Raw genomic sequence first — 20,690 nt, forward strand, 5'->3', positions numbered from 1 at the left:
AAAAAAAAAAAGGAGTGGGCGAATTAGTACTGAGTAACAAATAGAGTTTATATATATATTTTTTTTGCATTTTAATTGTTTGTAAAAATAAAGAATATGCTTATATATATATATATATATATATATATATATATATATATATATATATATATATATATATATATATATATACGCACACAAATATAAGAACAAAAAGAGTTGTAAATTCTTAAAAATTATAATTTACAGTCTTTAATTTTGTTCTTTTATAATTAAGCTCTATTTCCTATTTTGGTTATATTGAGCTTTTTTTTCTTAATACTCTTTAATTTTTCAGACTTGTAAACTTAATTATTTTGGGATTTTATATTCATCTCAAGAAACTTGTTCGGAATACTAATGAAAATTGAAATATATATATATATATATATTGTTTTTAAAATATAATTATCCACTGACATATGAGGGGAGGGGTGAAATAATTCACGTTATCTTGTATTCTTTGTTATGAATAATAAATTGTCATAATTTGCATAATTTTGATTCCCCTCATAAAGTATATATATTATATACCTCTATATGTAATTTACATAGATGCATACACACATACACAACGATATTAGACATATATACTTCATTATACAAGTGTCGGTAAAATGAACCCTATATGTAATATCTACGTAATCTTGTGTATGTGTGTATAAAACTTTTGCAAGCCAGTTAACACCTACTCATTTAGGAAAAGCGCCTCGACGCGCACAAATTGGAATTAATGGAAAAATTAACATTTTCAACAAAAATCTTCGAATCTAAACGATAAAAATAAAACAATTAATGCCATCCAAAAATAAATACAAGAAGCAGTTCTTTCTTTTTTTTTTTTTTGAAACAAAAGCGAAAGAAAAGTATTTTTTTCCTACGAATTACTGCTACTAATTTCCACTGAACTCTCTACCATAACACTGTTTTATTTAGTAAAAATATTTTCATTAGAAAACGAAATAATAATAAAAAGAAGAAAAATAAGAATAATGATAAAACATTTTTTTCAAATGTAAGCATATCTATTTTATGAAATTTTAAACCTTTAATATAATCTCCATTCTTTATGATATCTTAAAAAAACGGAAAGAAAAAGTTGACATCGATTAGTTCTGTCTGAACTTAACAATCGCTGTTTTTACCGTAATTCTCTCTTGGTTGTGTGTGTGTGTGTGTGTGTGTGTGTGTGTGTTTAATTAAAATAAAAATGATTGTTTTTTTTTTTTAATATATATATTTACATAAATTCATTTTTTTTTCTTGATTAAAAGACAGAAGTCAAAACTAAAATATTTTTTACTAAAATAAATTTATGAATTTAACACGATCATTCGATCACGTCTTTTTTGAAGACTTCGCGTAGGATAGAACGAGTAACCATTTCTTTATCTTTTCGGAAATTGTGAAACTTTTTAAAAATTTACATTTTATTTTGTGCTGACGCCTGATATTTGAAATTTCCAGCAGGGATGATTACTTTTCCCATTTTTTTAGTTTTAAGAAAATATTTAGTTTAATTCTAGCCAATAACATGGGAAGAAATTGAAGTTTTGGTGATTGTGCAGGGGGGGGGTAAAAAACAAACAAACAAACAAACAAATAGACAACAAATAAGTATTACTGAATGCAATAAAATTGACTTTTCTAATTGTGTAATTTTTCACGCGTCTTTATTTCTTGTATGCATTTGTTATTGTCATTTTTACTTAGCCAAGCCAACGTGGTTTTCAAGATGTACAACAATTTTACTTGCAAAAGACTTTTGCAAGTAAAAAAAAATAATAATGGTGATGATGATAATGATGATGGTAATAATGATTATAATGATAATATTAATACTGATGATGATGATAATGATGATGATAATCATAATAATAATATTAATCATAATGATAATAATAATAATAATCATCATAATATTAATGATAATAATAAAAATAATAATAATGATAATGATAAAATAATAATAATGATAATAATAATGACGAAGCTTATCCTAATCCGATTTGCAACCATCCTCATACTTAGGGTTTTTTTTTTTTACTATCTTTTAAACCTGAAATTCTCAACCAAGTCGTGTCAAAATTGCATCTTGAAAAGTGCACTGGCTTGGCTAAGTAACAGTAACACTCTATCTTGGCAACCCCTCAGCAGTGAGAATGGTGATTGTGTTCTGGGTTTTAGTGTGCAGAGGTGGTCGTTAAGGCCGATTTTAGCCTTCAACTGCCTTTCACAGTCACGGTAGGCAGCTCTATTTTCATTTGCAGAATTGGTTCTTCTCTCTCTCTCCTCTTTCTCTTCTCCTCGAGATCCGCACGTCAGTTGGCCTCGAAGGTGGCTAGCATGCCTTAAATGATCGTCTGCCTCCAGGTTTGCCTTTCCTTGGCCTGAGTCCTCCATGTGCATGTGTTGATACCACACTTCTTATATCGTTTCTTCTAGCCTCCTTGAGTGCACTTTCCTTATTTTATCTGCCCATAAAAGAGTTGTTTCGGACCTCAGCTGGTTCCTAATGATAATGGCTGTAGAGGACTAGGATATATATATCCTAATCCCGTTACAAAAGAAAATAATGAGACGAATGGAATGAAGGAAACAAAGACTCAATTGATGGATAAAATAAATGTGTTGTTTATTTACTGTTGAAAAATGAATGTTTTAGGTATAACACGTGTTTATGTTCGCACGGGTGTAACCATCGTTTGTTGCGGGACTGGTGGTGTAGAAAGAAAAGGAAATGTGTGTTCATCTCACGTTCGAGTCACCATCGTTTGTTTGCGCGTGGAAAGAGGCGTGAGTAATGTAGTAGAAATGGGAATGATAGTTCAGCGCGTAGACAAAGACAAAGATAGAGGGTTGACATCAGTAAAGCTGTACGCCATGTTAGCAGTCAGCTACGCGGAGGTGTTCTCCGGCACAAGTTGTAGATAGATAGAGAGAGAAAGTCAATCCAGGTTATGGAGATAGAAAGTGTATAAGGTGTACGTACTGTTTGTTAGCTTTTTGCCTCACATATAGTAGCAAGTGGCGTGAGGTGCGCATGCCGAAATGGCGGCGGCTGTGAGCCGACCACTCGGCTCGGAAAGCGAGTCGGAAAAGAAAGAAGCTGCTTATTGCTCTTGCTTTTATAGTTGTTCCCGGTGGTCTTTTGAGCATGTGTGGATTTCCTTTTAAAGGGGAAGTGACATTGCCCATGTGTGCATACATGTGCGCGTGTGTGAGTACATGTGTGTACGTTAGCGTGTGTGGGTATACACATGAATGTGAGTGTATATACGCAAACATGAATATATGTACGTGTGTGGACGTGCGTGCGTATGTTTGTGTGCGCGTATGTATATGACAAGTAATATAGCTTGAGATGTGAATGCGTGTTTTTGTGTGAGACTAGAAAAGGCTCGCGCATGGTTTTGATGTTGATGGTGTTGGCCTACTGAAGGACACCGAGGTTGGTGCGATAGTCCTCCCAGTAGATGTTCAAAATGCTTCCTTCCTTGCAACCTCTTTCTCACAGTAGAGACGTTGTGAGTCTGTCTCTGCTCTGTCATTATTTTCATGGCAAGTGCTCGTCTGAACTCCAATCTATGGTCCTTCTTGCCAAACTTTCACAAGCTGAAACTACTATCAATAATTTGGAATCTATATTTACGTTTAGGCACAGATAAAGAGTAGGGGAAATTATTGATAGTAGTTTCAGATAGACGAGTATTTTTCATGAAAGTCAAGCCAGGGAGAGACCATATATTGGAGCTCAGACGAGCACTTGTCATGAAAATCATGATAAAGCAGACATAGGCTCGCAACATTTCTTCTGTGGGAAAGAGGTTGCAGAGAAGAGAAAAGGTATTGTTGCCATATCTCAGCTGGTGCTCTAACCATTAATCTCTCCCTCTTGGGCAAGGCGCAAAAAAGAGTGTCAAACCTAGTAGATCATATATGCTGTCTACCAAGTTTCAGGCCCTGTCCCATCCTCACAATGTGGCATCCCTGTGCTTGTTTTACAAACGATTCCATGTATATTCTCTCAGCATAAATACCTTTGAGCAACCTCACTAGCAGCAAATTCCACCCCTTCACTATGGAGGTCCATGAATTGCTGGAAAATTTTCTACTCTAATAGCTAATTATTTTGGATGGATTTTATTTTGGAATTTCCTCTCTACTTCCTGTTTCCCCGACTGTACAAGCATGTAGAAAGTTAAATGTAATGTGAACAAACATGGTGCTGCACAACTCTCCACTTAGAATACTCCCTATAAATTTGTCCCATAATAACAGTAGCCCTTACATTTCAGTAACAGTGTTTGGGGTGAACCAAAGATTAAAAAGAATATGTATTAAAACGTTGGTAACATTATATTTACCTGCCATCAATCTTTGGAGATCAATTCTGAGTTAGGGGAGAATATCAAATAAATCACAGATTTAAACAGATTCTTTTCAAATAATACAAATAAAAAAAAAGTAGTTAAAAAAAACTTCTTTAATAAAAGAGTTTTTAGAATTGGAAAACACTTTCATTCTAGCATTTAAAACAACTTTATTGAACCATCGTCATTAATGTGTTATTTACTAGGCCTATGACAACAGCATATTCTTTTCATTGTTTTTACTCTCAAGTATATATCCGACACAGCTAGACACAATTAATCAACCACGAACCACATCACTCTACATAAAAACATATAAGATATCAATGGATATATACCTGAGAATCAAAACAAGGAAAAGAATATGCTGTTGTCATAGCCCTAGTTATTACATCTTTGATCCAGTTTCAAGTGTTTGGGTTAACTTCAGTTCTAGCACTCGGACTTGTGGTTAGTTTGTTCTGCTCCAGCTTGGTCAAAGGTAGGGGATTCTACCATTAAAAATGTGCAACCAAACTGTCTCCCGTCAAATGTCAGATCTGGGGAGGGGGAGGAAGACTTCCATATGATATTGAGTCAGTTATAGACAAAAGAAAGAAAACCGTATCCTCTTTAAATCTTCCATGCATATGGTTAAAAATTGAAATGAGAATGGAAAAGGTTCGGCAGGTTATTGGAAAGCAGAAAGATTCATCAAAGTGAGAAAAATAGAAAGGAGCACACAAAAAGTCTAGATAATTGAGTTTTATCATTTTTTTTTGGAGCGGGAGTCTGCTTTTTAAAATTTTTCTGTAGAACAATTAATAACTGAACGATGCTGTAATAAAAACGTGTAACGGAGAGAAAGAAATAAAAGAAGCATGTGCCAGAAAAAGAGTTCTTCAATATTTCCATTATTGGAAAGCCTGTTGGGGCTTAAAAAATAAGACAACTGTTCTCATCTTTAGCGTTATTTTCACAATGTTTCAGCATTCACCCTGGATCAGGTTGGCTGGCTCCTTCCAATGAATTCACCACATCTCACACAAAAGCTGACCAAGCCCAGCGATCCATCACCAATGCTAATACTACCGATAGCCAGTCATGGTTATAACGGCAAATACTGTAGATTGTCAGACCCAGAACTGGTCCAATATCTTGTTTAACTGTTTTGACCGATGTTTTTAGCATTGCTTCTTCCAGTTCCAAGGAAGAACCAGCTTGATAGCTTCTCTGATGAGATCGCTTAGCTGACAGCGGAGGACATGACTAGCCCAGCGAAGGGGTTTCATGAAAAGAGCCCACTAGAGAGAGATGATGAGGGACCATGCTCGGAGGATCGTGTTCGGCAGGAAGGTGTTGCTAGAGTATATAAAGGATGTGATATAGGCGGAAATGATCAAAAACCTTCAATCTGCAGAGATCAACAGCTCTCATCAGCCAGAACTTACAACTATAGAAAAAAATGGTGCGGACAAGTGCTTGATAGACTGAACTTCGGAACTATCTTGATTTTTATATTTTTTTTATTTATAAAGGAGTCACCATTTATCAAGGCCCAGAGGCCACTCGAGGATAATGGTTAATAAGTGTACATGATAATTGTTAGTAGTGAAAATTTGATAAATTGGATTACTTAAAGGAAACGGCTCATCAAGAACTTGTTTATGTTGGACTTGAAGACGGCCATATTGTAGTCAACTGGAAAGCTAGCAAATGGAAGAGTTCTATAGGTGTGCAGTTCTAAGAAAGAATGTTTGTTCATGGAATCTACATTTAGGTTTAGGCACGGATAAAGAGTGGGGGAAATTATTGATAGTGTTTTCAGCTGGACCACAAACGGGAATAATGGCAGCAGAAGACAAGGTAGGTGCTTGTGATACGGCTATTAATATCTGCATCTCTTTGCCCAGTCGCAGTGATGTTGGCTTTGTAGAAATATAGGATACTGGTAGATGTGAAAAATGTTCTAGCATGGTAGAGAGAACCTACCTTCCTTGCAGCAACCTTGGCAATGTCTTCTATATATTTGTCCCGATTCATGTTCCTTGTGAATGTTAGGCTGACGAGTTTAAATGATGGACCTAGGTACTTGAAGCAATTCACCTCTTCGAAAACTTCTATATCCAGCCTGTGATCAACTTTATATATAAGATGTCCAACTCTAACTTATTTAGTTTTAATTGATTTTTTTAACAAGAATTAATTTTTTGTTTTAATACAATGAAGAGTTTAGATTATTCGGACTACTGTTCTGATCTTTAGTGTTATTTTCACAAAGTTTTGACTGATGTAACCTCTGACCTTCTTTAGGTGTATCTTGACAAACTCAGGAATCTGCACAGAATTTCGAACAGAACGGAGGTAGCATGCTTTTGTTCCATCAGCCATGATCAGGTAGAAGCCCTAAGTAGTTCACAATTGTATTCTTAGTATTGCCTGCACTGAAGATTAAATCTTCAACCTCCAGAAGAATGTCAGTTAGAACTGAATTTTACTTAGTACTTTATCCATTACGCCATGAAGAAAGTCGAAGGTTGCATTAGCTGAAACGTTATGCAAATAACACTCAAGATGAGAAAAGTAGTTTGAATAATTCAGATTATCAATCCTCATCTAAAAATTTCAGAAACTTAATTGAGAGTGTAGTTATTGAAATTAAATACCAATTCATAAATTTTTCATAAACATCTGAACCAAGCAATCATGTATTGCATTATTTGATGGTATTATTCCAGGAAAATATTGATCTAACTTATGATCATCATATTGGAGAAAAAATACATAGGGGAGATAATTAGCCCTCTCTGGTGATCTTCAAAGACTATCACACTTTCAACTCAATCTTGTCATTTCATAAAGTTCAAAAGGAGATAATCAGAAAATCATAAATTTGGAAAGCACAAAGTTTCCTTCATAATAACATTTTATCCCAGCTTTAATTGGTGCAATCAGAGTGAATATCAACAAAGATATTATAGATAATAAAACGTCACTGTTACAATCACCTCTTTGATTCAATAACTAGGGCTACGGCAACAGAATGTTTTTTTTCATTGTTTTGACGAGTGTGTATCAGTTGATATCTTATATGCTTTTATATAGAGTGATATGGTTCTCGGTTGATTAAGTGTATTTAACTGTGTCAGATATATACTCGAGAGTCAAATCAATAATAAGATTCTGTTGTCATAGCCCTATTAATAACTCAATTCATAAAGTTCAAAGGGAGATAATCAGAAAATCATAAATTTGGAAAGCACAAAGTTTCCTCTAGAGTGAAGATCAACACAAATATTGTGAAACCTCACATAAAGTCGAATTTTAATGATGTTACAACTCTGATACTCAAACAGAAAAACATGCAACACTAATCCGGACATTATGCTCTTCCACTGATTATATCTCAACTTCTTAGTGTGGCACAGAAAAATCCAGTTATCATATTTGTAAGCCTTTGAATTCCAAACAAAACGATGTAAAATTAAATAGTTTGCTTATCCTCTGCTTGAAAAGCTTTTGAAGATTCACATATTATTATTATAAATATTAAAGAATTAATATTTATAAAGTAATCTCAACCGGATGTAAAAGCTCGATAAAACCAAATAGGAGATAGAGCTAATAATAGGAGCAAACAGTTAATAAAACATGTTAAAACACACTTTGAAAAAGAATTAAAAACATATTTAATCTCATGAGAAGGAAAGTATTTATTCAAAACTCCGCAGATTAAGGACTATCCACTTATCAAGTGTTTCCTTTTCAGATTAAATATGTTTTTAACTCTTTTTCAAAGTGTTTTTTAACATGTTTTATTAACTGTTTGCTCCTATATATATATATATATATATATATATATATATATATATATATATGTTTCGTCTTCAGACAACAATGATGTGAGACACTTTGTGGTCATGGGAGATGGTAAATTGTTAAACATCCTTTTTTGATTATATTGTATAGTTCATTTGATTTAAATGTAATTCAGATAACAGGGCCTCACATCAGTAATAGGGTGGGGGGTGATATGTGGAAGACCCCCGAAATGGTGCATATTCTCTCCTGATAAACCAACATCATCTGGAGGCTGAAATGAAATACCCTAAAGTGAAAACAGCCGATAAACACAACTATATATAAGCCTACAAGGTAAGCTATTTCTTCCAAATAACAATATCTTCTATTGTCTTCATAGTAAGTTTTTGCTACTGTCCCAGTAGCAAATTGCATTCCATAGTCAATTTGCTCATAACACTGAAGAGCTAAGAGAAGCAAGAATAGTATGGCATGAAAATCAGACATATGCATAATTGTCCAACGGTAACCGATGCCCAAATTGTGATAGGTTGTGTGGATTTCAAATCAGGCTGTCTTCTCATATGAGAACCTCTGAATGAAGCCCCTGGAAACCCGTATACTTGATTTAAGTGATGGCCATAAGAATGAATGCATTCACAAACGACTGATATCTGTGCAGTCAACTGTGCCACATGACTTGTAACTCTTTACAAAGACATCAACAGCTGAGCCTATTACTGTGACAAAAAGCATCACTCGCTTGACAACTTGCCAACCCCAACATTGTGTGCCATAGATTTGTTCTCCTTCATCTTCTCTTCTTATCATGGCCGTATCACTGTCTCTTACACATTGGCAGCCATTTAGGTGAGTGCACATTGACAAGTATATAAAAAAGTACAAAAAGTAACTCCAAAGAAAATACACACTTTCTGTGAACATTCGTTGTACTCTGGATATGAGTGGGACACCATTGCCCTTCTACATGCAAAGCTGAACATTTATATCTACTATTGTGACTGAATTTGTCAATTGGCTGATCAATTCATTTTGGTTTGCTCAAGATCTCTCGATTTGGTCCAAGCCAAGAGCTGCCATCAATGGCTTCCAACTCTCAATTGCCATCAAGTGTCCAATTGAACTATTAACTCTTAAAAAACTCTCAATCGCCATCAACCAGGCACAATCATAAAAACATTGCAAAACACTAGTCTCTGCAAATTGCTTCTCAGTATCATAAAACCCATTGTCAATCTTAAATATCTCTCAGATCCTTTTGTTCCCGTATTTGCTACACCCTGACCAACAATTCTATGTCAAGTTTCTTTCGTTTGCCTCAGTGAACAGCTTCCTATCTTTTGTCCACTGATAAACCCTATTTCCTGTTTCTTTTGTTATAATTTTTTCTCTTTTTTTCTTTTACTTCCAAACATTTGGGGTGAAGGGGCACCTATTGAATCACATCACAACTGTGGTCAGTTTGGCCATATTCCATGAGAGTACCTCTTCATGACTACCAGGATATGTTATGGGTGGAGAAAACATGGGCACATTGTGATAGACTATCCCAGATTTGGGAAGTTTGACAATACAGTAAAATTAATTCTGCTGTCAGTGTCTCCATCAGGAATCAATGTTTTAATTGTGAAACCAGTAGAAGCTGCTGAAAAGTCTGATTATCCTAAAAATCACAGGATAAAAATGATTAAAAAAAACTGAACGCTCTCAATTATGAGAATGAAGATGAAGTTGTTGGTGTTTGTTTATAATGATCTTTTAAGCCAACACACTTCAGGTGAAAACTTTATTATGTACTTACATGTTATGTCTAAATTAGTATAAATTCCAAAATATACAAAAAATTATCCAATGGAAAAATAATTACAAATAAAAATAAAAATTATTAAGTTTAGCAATTTATGGAGTTTTATTGTATGTTTTAATGGTGGAGAGTTTGCAAGATCCAGGGGTGGGGGGTAACTGCAATGGCTCATTTTGACTAAATAAATACATACTACCATTTTTAAACAGAACGTAATTGTGGCTGATGTTTTGTATAAAATACTTCCAGCACATCATCTTCTGGATAATTTTTTGTAATTTATGCTAATTTCAACATGAAATGTAAGTATATAATAATGTTTTCACCTGAAATGCGTTGGTTTAAAAGATCACTGATCCAAACAAGCACCAAATGTGTTGCTTGATAAGAAAGAGAGATTGTTAATATGAGGTCTGAGTTACTTCCCTTGAATGATTATACAGGAAATGACAATTGAGAGAAGATTTGCTGACAGTTAATGATGTGAATCAGTAAATGTCTGTGGAAGCTGCAGGAATTATTAACAAAAATTTATACATCTCTTCACAGGTGGTATTTTCTTTGAAATTTCCAAAGGTTAAGCAAACAAATACATTATTCAGAAACTAACATTTATTGGGTGGATTTCTATCCGTATTTTATTAATTTTCGAGTTTAGAGTGATTATTGAGACTCCAAATATGTCTGTCTCACATCTGCCATCTTGTTGTCATTGAAACAAGAACTTGGCACTACTTGTAAATAAATGCTTTAAAATAGGTTAAAATAAAAAAAATCCTTATTACATGAATACAGGAAATGTCTTGCAAAACTAACTGAATTTTGTGGCTTGAATAAAGACTAGGTACAAAATGCAAAATAAATACTGATGCTCAAAATGTATAAACATTTTGACCCCTTCTTTTACTCAAAAATTCACCAAAAATCAGGAAATTAACCAATTTTAATGAAATTTTCAGTATTTATCAAATAATGATCACAGAATATAATGAACCTATTATTTTTATTTGAATCTTAGTGGAAATGTATTATTTTGTTTAAACAAAAAATATCTTTACTAAAGTTATGGTTTTTGGTAGTAAAGAACAATGCGTGAATTTATTTATTTATTTTTTTTATGAAAATAAAGCTTCGTAAATTGTAGTAATTAAAATTTTTTTAAATTTTTACAGGAACATTACGAAAAAAGCCCCTAAAATATGTATTAATAAATTCGATATAACTCAAAGAAAAATGCATTTCTCGAACTACTGATATTATCATTGAATTAAGCATTGTTATTTTAATATTTTCACAAAATAGTTATAATTACAAAAAATATTTCTACATTTTTTTTTAAATTACATGTTTTGCATAATTTTTATAATTTTTTTAAGATTCTAATATATTTCTTGCTTGAATGAATGTGAAACTTTTGATGTAACATAATTTTTATATAATCTTGAAAAAATATATTTGTTTTTTAAATTTAAAAGCAGGAACATAGAAAAATAATTAAATCAAAAAATGGTAAAAATGATACAAACGTTCACAATAGGAATGTACAGATGTATGGCTGGAAAAAAAAGAAAAGAAAACCAGCAACTCACTACCTCCTTTAAACTACCTAACATCATTTTCAGACAGCCTTTCGACTGTCTGACATTTGGGCTTCCGTATAATACATGTTTACAAAACTTTCGTTTGTCATGATTTGTGATTCTCACTTTTCGGGGCTAATTAAGCTATTTTTTGTACAAACAGGGTGTTTTTTTAATTGAATTCAATATCTTAGAACTTTGCTAATTATCTTTGAAATAGACACAGAAAACTAATATTTATCGTTCAAAGGATTTTTACAATGAATTTATTTAACTTCAAAATTTAGCTGAAATTGTTAGTTGTGAAAACATTTTTAATTATAACTATTTTTTTTTTTTTCACGTGTACAAGTATTATTTTCCTTTTGGTAATTAACTTTAGACTTTGATCTTTCAAATACAATCAAAAAGTAGTCAGAAACCTACAAAAGAATTATGATAAACCGCCTTTCAAAACTATGTGCCCCTATCTTTCAACCGACATTTTTGCCTGTACCTAATAAAGACTAACAATGAAATATGTTTATTTAACTTCGCTATAGACTGCTCTCTTGAATGCGTCAAATACATAGTGAAGTTACGTTTTTTAGATGTTGATTGGTTTGTGATCACATTCACAAAGAAAGGAACAACATTTATCAGCGTCTTCGACCATCAAACACAAATTATAAAAGAAGACAGATAAAGTATTTTTGCATCTAGCCTGCAAAATTTAAGTGACTGCTGATTAGTCAAATGGGACTATTTGGAAATTCCAATTCATACTCATAAGAGAAAAACAATTATTTGAGTGCAAAGGGGAGATAACTTTTTTAAAGCAAATTATTATTCTTAGAAAAATAAATTGTTTGAGATCTTCCGTTAATAAAAAATAAAAATGAAAAGAAAATTTGGTAAGATATAAAAGAAATCAAATTTGAAAGGTTGCATAAATTTATTTGTAGCAAAAATATTGGCATAGAAGATATGCAAAGTTATGTCCATAAAAATATTTCCTGAAAAAAAAAACATCTGAAAATGTCAAGATTGAAAGCTTAAATGATTTTAAATTAGATTATAGAAATAACACTTATCTCGTTTTAAAACTTGGATTTAATTTTATTATTTATTTTGTTTTTATTTTATATGGTTCAACATATTATTATTATTTTGTACTTCAGTAGAACTTTACAATAATTTTGTGTATGGTTCAGAACAATAATTTATTTAGGTAATTATTTTTTGAATGGCTCCAAAAAGGCAAACAATAATTTATTCAAAGTTATTTTTTGGATAGTTCAAGAAAGTTACTGGTGCTTGTCCATAATTCCCTCTACATTAAAAAACACAAAAAACTGTGTGTCATGTATATACCTGTGACAGACAAAAAATATAACATTGCATTCCAAAAATCTCATAAATTGATCAATTAGTTTTATTTTTGAATAAGAAAATCCTTATAAAACTAAAACTACTTGATCAGTTTACATGATTTTTGGAATAAGATGTTTTCGTTTCGTCAAGGGTACATACATCATACAGATTTTTCTTTATTTTTAATTTTTAATACAGGGGGAATTCTGCTCCATATGTAATAAATGTTAGCTAATGCGTTTTAACATAATCATAAAGATCATCTGCATGCTTCTGTGTCACTGATAGTCCCTCACAATTCTGTTGCCATTTTTGGGGGATGGCTTCCTCACCCCAATAAGCACCAGCAATCGCACCAGCCATTATGGCTATAGTGTCAGTGTCTCCACCAAGAGATATCGCATACATGATTGTGCGCTCATAAGGATTGCGTCCCTGAAAAAATAATATAAAAAAAAGTTAAAAATAACAGTTGCAATATAATCAATGAGTTTTTTTTATACAAAACTGAAAGGACGTTTCTGAATTTTGAGATGAAGATTGGGTATTCTTATTATTTGGATTCATCGGACTACTGTTCTCATCTTGAGTGTGATTTTCACAACGTTTTGGTCGATGTAACCTCCGACCTTCTTCAGGTGTATCTTGTTGAACTTGGGAATGTTTCTGTCGAACTCGTGAATTTGGACAGAATTTGGAGTGAAGCCCTTTATTTACTTCACGGGGGCTAGCATGCTCTTGTTCCATCAGCCATGACTGGATAGAGGTCCTAAGTAATTCACAATTGTATTTTTCGGTCGCCCACACTGAGGATCGAACCTTCAACCTTCAGGAGAATATCACTTTTTACAACTGATTTTTCCAGTTGTTAGAGTACTTGGAAAAATCAATTGCAAAAAGTGATATTCTCCTGAAGGTTGAAGGTTCAATCCTTAGTGTGGGTGACCGAAAAATACAATTGCGAATTACTTAGGACGACTATCCAATCATGGCTGACAGAACAAGAGCATGCTACCCTCGTGAAGTAAATAAAGGGTTCCGCTCGAAATTCCGTCCAGATTCTTGAGTTCGACAGAAGCATTCACGAGTTCAACAAGATACACCTGATAAGGTCGGAGGTTACATCGACCGAAACGTTGTGAAAATCACACACAAGATGAGAACAGTAATCCGATGAATCCAAATCATACAAAACTGAAAGGATTTATACTGATTTTGATATATGATAATCAGATGGTGATGTGAATGGGATTCTGCAAAATTCAGTGAATCCCAAACGTCATCATGATTTGTTTAAAGCCTTAAGCTTCACAGCAAAATTAATATTTTTACTTTCAATCCCTACAAAATTCAGTGGATCCGAATTGAATTTTCTTTTAAATTGAAAATACAAGTAGCCAATAGCAAAAGCTGACCCAACCTTATGTGTGTGTGGACAGCGCAAAAAACAATCACTTTTTCTCCTAAACAACTCCAATCAGTCTCAACTAAGAAAGTCAAAATCAAAAGACACAGATTGTATGTGTGGAGGGAAAGAGACAGGAAGTCATTCTTTGATGACACAAAAGTTCCTTACCCTCTTTGAATCATTTGAAGCCTAAACCATCATCATATTCGGTTTAACATCCATTTTACATGTGGGCATATGTGTTTTTTTTTACTATGGAATCATCACTTATAAAGGCCTGAAAGCTACTCAAGGATATAGGTCAATGCGTGTCAGGTGAGCAGTGGCGGCTCATGCCTGAGATTAGTGGGGGTGCTGCTTCAAAAATTTTACGTATTTTTTTAATATTGTGTAAAGGAATTCGAATATATAAATAAATATTTTATCAAATAATAAACAAACATTCAAATAAATATTCAATTATATAACAAAGACAAATAATCAATCAGAAATGGATAATACGCAAAAACATTTTATTAAAAAGATTTTTTTAAATTATGTACACTTTACAAAATAAAAATAATATATATATTTATTCCTTTTACACTTTTCAGATTAAATAAAAGTTTGCGTTTTTTTTTTTTTTTTTTTTTGCAAAAAAACGAAAAACATTTTTAAAATAACTTATTTTTTATAAAAACAAAAAAGAAAAACTTTGAAATTTACCTGCCTCCCTACGAGGGTTAATTTAGGAGTTTACTATTTGAAAATAGCGTTTTATTTAATAACAGTTTTATTTACAAAATTTATTTTTAAAGATGTATTCATAACAAAACGTATTTGTAAATAAAATGCAAAATAAAAAAGTTTACATTTTTATATAGTGAGCAAACAAACAAAAATATTTAAAGATACAAAATTTTATTTACAAATCTTTTAACAACTTGCTTTTTATATAAAAAGAACAAACTTGGCTATTTACTGACCTTCCCATGCCGGTAAAGATCGACATAAAGTGGAGATTTATTATAAGAAAATAGGATGTCATATATAAGCATTATAAAACATCGAATTTTAATGTAGCTTTCTTCCCCAAAAAACAAAAAAATAAAATTGTCTCAGTCCAGAAGGATTTCTAATTACTTTTTTTTAATGCGTATTATCTGACCCATCTACTAACAAATTCAATGTAAAGTTTAAAAATGCATAATTATAAAAAACTGTGGTTTTTTTTACTTACAAACACATTTTAATTAAAAAATCTTGTGTAAAAAATCCATTTTTCAAACATTGTGTAAAAAATCCATTTTTCTAACATTTTCAAACATTGTGTAAAAAATCCATTTTTCTAACATTGTCCTTGTCGGAGGCAAATAAATGCTAATTTTTTTATATCTAAAACATACACGTTAAAAAGATTTCTAACTAAAATGTATTTTCAACATAAACTGTTTCTTCGCTTTTTTGCTTCTAGGAAAAAATGTAAACAGTTTTTTTTGTAAAGTTTAGTTGTTGCAAAATAAATAGCATTTAAAACTACTTTAAAGAAACAAACAAAAAGGCAGGTAGATGGAAAAGTAACATTATTTTTATGGTAAGATTTATTTATTGTATATTTGGTTTTTACCCTTGGCCGCGTGTTAGCTCCACTGCTAAATTCCGGAATACTTTTAATAAATAAAAATAAACAGTTTCTGCATATTATATATTTCCGTCTGCTACCGACTTAAATCGCAACGCTAAAAGTGTGCGTATTTAAAAAAAAATAGCACAATATTTTATGTACAAGAACACGTTATGTGCAGATTTTAATAATAATTTAAAAAAATATAAGTAAACCTTTTTTTTTTCAATAACAATGTTATCATATCTATACAGGCGCACACTCTAAGCAAACAACGAATTTCACGACACGGAACTGCGCCAAGCGACAGTTCCTCAAGAGGCTTTCATCGGCTGCCTAAAGCGTCTAATCTGCGCATGTGTACAAGAGAATTTCATTAAGAAAGTGTAACTGTGAATTTCACAGCTCCAAGCAAGTTTTATTTTTGTTATTATATGCATTTGGAGATACCGACATTAAAGTTAATGATTTTATAATGTACACATAGAAAAAATAAAATAATAATAATAATAATAATAATAATGATAATAATAAAAAAATGAAACAAACGTATTATTTTTAATTTTATCATAATTATTGTGTAGAAATAACTTGGGGGTGCTGCAGTCCCACAGCTCCATGCACGAGCCGCCACTGCAGGTGAGACAACACTGTGATGATCAGTGATAGTAGAAATCAGGTAAAAACTGATTATTTAAGAGGCCAGCTTAACAACAATTTGTTTACATTGAACTTAAAAATGGTCATGTTATAGTCAGCTTGGAAGTAGCTCCAAGGTATTACATTCCACAGACAAGTTATTCTGGGAAAAAACTTTGCTCATGGAATTTTCGTTTATTTTTACGCACGGATAGAAAGTAAGGGTAATTGGCAGTGGTTGTAGCTAGTCGAGTGTTTGCTGTGAATGTTTTATAAAAATGGGGACGATAGAGTGAAGCTCACTTGAGCACCTGCCGCAAAAATAATGACGGAGCAAAGATAGTTTCGCTACGTCTCTTCTGTGAGAAAAAGATAGCAGAGAGAAGAAAATAACATTGCCCACTAGATTTCAAAGTCAGTTTTGTACCCTGTCAAGGCAAGAAAAGATGGTCTGAGCAGCTTCTTTGCAGATGTGGCAACGGAACTCCATTTTAAGATGCATTTGGCTCTGATACAGGTAGAGGTTGGTGTTGGGAATGAGATACCTTCCGGAGCGGTAGAATGATCCAACCATTTTTCCGGCAACCTTGGCAACGAATTTGAAGTAAGTTTTCCATTTAAGATCAGAAGTGAAGGTCTGTCTCAGAAACTTGTCTTGCATGGTGCTTTCTCAAGAGCCATTTATTTAAAGTGGGGCCAGATGACGATCAGAGCATTAATGGTGAAAAGATAGAAACTTGGTTTTGGATGCATTAAAATTAACCAGCCATCTTTTTTCCCAATTGCAACACATGCTTAAGGTTAAAAGAGAGAAAATCAGAAAGATCTTGGTCATTGACAGCCTTTGAAGTGTTGCCATAGGTGATAGTGTCATTTGTATAAATGTTAGATGACTTTTAGAAATTGACTTCCAAGCTAACTTATCTTTGGCCCAGACTTTATTTATCCATCTATATATATATATATATATATATATATATATATATATATATATATATATATATATATATATATATATATATATAAAAGGCAAAACGGCCACACGCGTTTTTGTATGTTTAGCAAAGGCTTTTTTCGTGAGGGTTCTTGGGGGAGGTTACTATATTTTAGAACTTTTTATATACTCCCTAGATTGTAATATCTATGATTTTCGAACGGAGATCGTCTATATCTTTTATTTGAATGACTTTTACAAAATTCACGTTATTCCGTTCTGCTGTATGTTTGTTCGGCTTTTTCGAATAAAAGTGAAACTAATCGAAAGCAAAGCCACCAGCGGCCTTTCGTGCCAGGACGTCTTGAAAGCAATTAGTTTTGATCAATGTGGGGAAAACCCTTCATATCAGACAATTGCTATTCATTTGAGAGTTCCCCCTTTTTTGGGGGGAGCTTGGTTTCCCCAATATTGTGGGGAAACAAATAAATGAAATGGCGGAAAGCTGAACTGGCCTTCAGCCAACCTTAATTTCTGCACCTGCGTATTCACTTAGCAAGTCAACTTTTTGATTGAGATTGTTAAATTTGAACGCTTTTCACTTCCTATGGCCTCGTAGTGTAGCAATAAGATGTCACGTTTTCTTTCACTTTCTTTTCTGCCTTCGGGTCACCATGTCACAGGTTCAAGTCTGCCTGACTACTAAACCTTTTTTTCTTTTACACCTCCAAATACCTGGGCAACGCCGGGTACCCCTGCTAGTCTTTCTATAAAGTCCATTATTATCACTTCCTCCCACGTTTTCCTTGGCTTTACCTTGTGGGGTAACCCTGCTACCTCAGCTGTTCTATATTTACTAACTCAGGCACTCTTATGGATTCTTTCAATGTGACCACACTATCAAAGTCTCCTGTTCTACACACATCTCCCTATACTGTCCAGATTTAAATTTCCTCTGTGGTCATCAGATCTAACTTTAAAACTGACATTACACATCCATTGTATCATTATCATATTATTTCTCACCATGCAACGCATGTCCTCAACTCTTACTGATCACGTTTCACTTTCATATATCAACACACTGTACAGACATGTCCGATATACTTATTCCCTTGGTCGATACTGGTAACGTTCTGCTGATTAGGAAGAACAAAAGTTTCCTGGACTTATTCTGTCAACTTTGAATTCTTGCAATTGCATTAGCACCTGCTCCATCCTGCGCTCCAACAATATTCTCACCTAAAAAATGGTGTTATGAGATGATGCTGGCTTTCTGACCTGAAATGCACCAAATCTTTATATTATTGTTTTTTTTTCTTTCTCTGTGCAAAACTCAATCTTGCCAAAAACAGAAACAATTTTCCTGTATAAAACAATCAAACCAAAGATCATAAATCAATATTTGAATATATATATATATATATATATATATATATATATATATATATATATATATATATATATATATATATATATATAATTAAAGATATAAAGAACTTGGAGCATAAAAACTTTTTTTCCAAAATTAATGGATTCGGCATTAAATAATCTGAAACTGTGTTGATATGCTATAAAACAAAGAAAAAAAAATCTAAAAAAATTAAAAAAGAATCGTCCATATATTATTAGTTCGTCCATTGCATTCTGTAAGCTGGGAAAGAAATTCTGTAAGGTGGTAAGGAAATTGAAGTACTAACCTCCAGTCCATTGATCTCAGTCAATGCTCGAAGGAAGGAGTAAATGCTGATTGGTATTGAGCCGAAAGCAGACACATCATTTCCTAAAAATAAAACAAATGTTTAAAAAAAAATTCCTTTATCTATTATACTTATAAACTTGAGTTTTTTTGTCTCGCTCTAACATTGATATTAAAAGCACTTGTGCCCCCACAACGTAAATACCCTCGACAAACCCGACAAGCAGCTAAATCCCATCCCTACACAGTGGAGATCTCTAGATGTAGGAGAGCTTTCTACTCCAGTAGTTTTTTCCCCAGAACCGCTAGACTTTGGAATTCCATTCCGGCTCCCTGCTTCCCCAACTGTACTGACATGCAGATGTTCAAGTGTAACGTGAATCGACATCTTACTGCCCAACTCCCTACATAGTACCCCAGTAGCTTATGTCCCTGATAGTAGTCCCCTACACCAAAGTGGCAATGTGCCATGTTTGGGGTGAAAATGTAATTAAAAAAAATAAAGAAAAAAGAAAAAAAAAAGACTACTTTTTATATTTAAAACGTATTAAAATAAACTTCTTAATATACTCAGTCATGGATATGCAAGCGACTATATGAAGGTTAACTAATTTGCATATTCCTTTGAAAAATGAGCGTTCATTAACTACTTATTCATTTTTTATGGTTTCTTATTAGATTATTAGTTTCATTTCACTATTATGCTGAATTCTATTCATGCACAATTTCTACATTCTGCATAATTGTGTAGAATTTAAAACCGAAAACATATATATATATATATATATATATATATATATATATTTAAATCAAGAAAGAAAAAGTAAGTTTACAAGCCAAAAGCTTCTGTAAACTTAAAGAGAATATAAATATTAATATTTATATAGCAATCCCAACCAAATAAAAAAGCTCAATAAAACCAAAATATGAAATAGAGCTTGTTATTAAAGAACACAATTTAAGACTATAAATTTTACTTTACAAGAATTAATTCTTTGACAAGGAAATCTTAATATTTCTTTTTTGAATATCCTGTCAAACAACCAATTTTTGTAAAGTATAATTTACAGTCTTAAATTGTGATCTTTGTTGATGTGTGTGCAAAAAGTTTCTACCAAACTCCTCTCTGGATCAAATCAAAGATCACAATGTACAACCATCTCTGTACAAACAAAAAGAGTACACCTACAACTTGGAACTTATGAATGTATTTGGAGAATGTACCCCTTCCTGGTTTTTTCTTGCTAATTATTTATGTTTTTTTAATCAATATTTTCCCTAGTTGTTGGCAGTTACTTTGAGAGATATCTATTTTTATTATTATTATTATTATTATTATTATTATTATTATTATTATTATTATTATTATTGTTATGTTGTACACATTGATTTTATCAAAGAAACAGAGGACAGGAAAAAACTAAAATTTCTTTTTTAACAAAAGCCTTTATATCTGGTGGTGGTGTGGTGGTGTGGTG

At 32.5% G+C, this 20,690-nt stretch overlaps 1 protein-coding gene across 3 annotated transcripts in view; it reads right to left on the reverse strand.

The window, feature by feature from the left end:
* Positions 1-12,491: 12,491 nt before the first annotated feature.
* LOC145242158 (ADP-ribosylhydrolase ARH3-like) overlaps positions 12,492-20,690 on the reverse strand; it is a 64,335-nt gene continuing 56,136 nt past the window's right edge. For all 3 annotated transcript variants that reach the window (XM_080105137.1, XM_080105135.1, XM_080105136.1), the window contains exons 6-7: positions 19,214-19,296; positions 12,492-13,364 (exon numbers count right to left, since the gene is read on the reverse strand). In XM_080105137.1, the coding sequence (XP_079961263.1) occupies positions 13,161-13,364; positions 19,214-19,296 (287 nt within the window). In that variant the 3' untranslated portion in view covers positions 12,492-13,160. The remainder of the gene's footprint in view (positions 13,365-19,213; positions 19,297-20,690) is intronic.

Source organism: Euprymna scolopes, chromosome 21 (genome assembly GCF_053919585.1).
Source record: "Euprymna scolopes isolate OS-2025 chromosome 21, ASM5391958v1, whole genome shotgun sequence".
Classification (NCBI taxonomy): Eukaryota; Metazoa; Mollusca; class Cephalopoda; order Sepiida; family Sepiolidae; genus Euprymna; species Euprymna scolopes.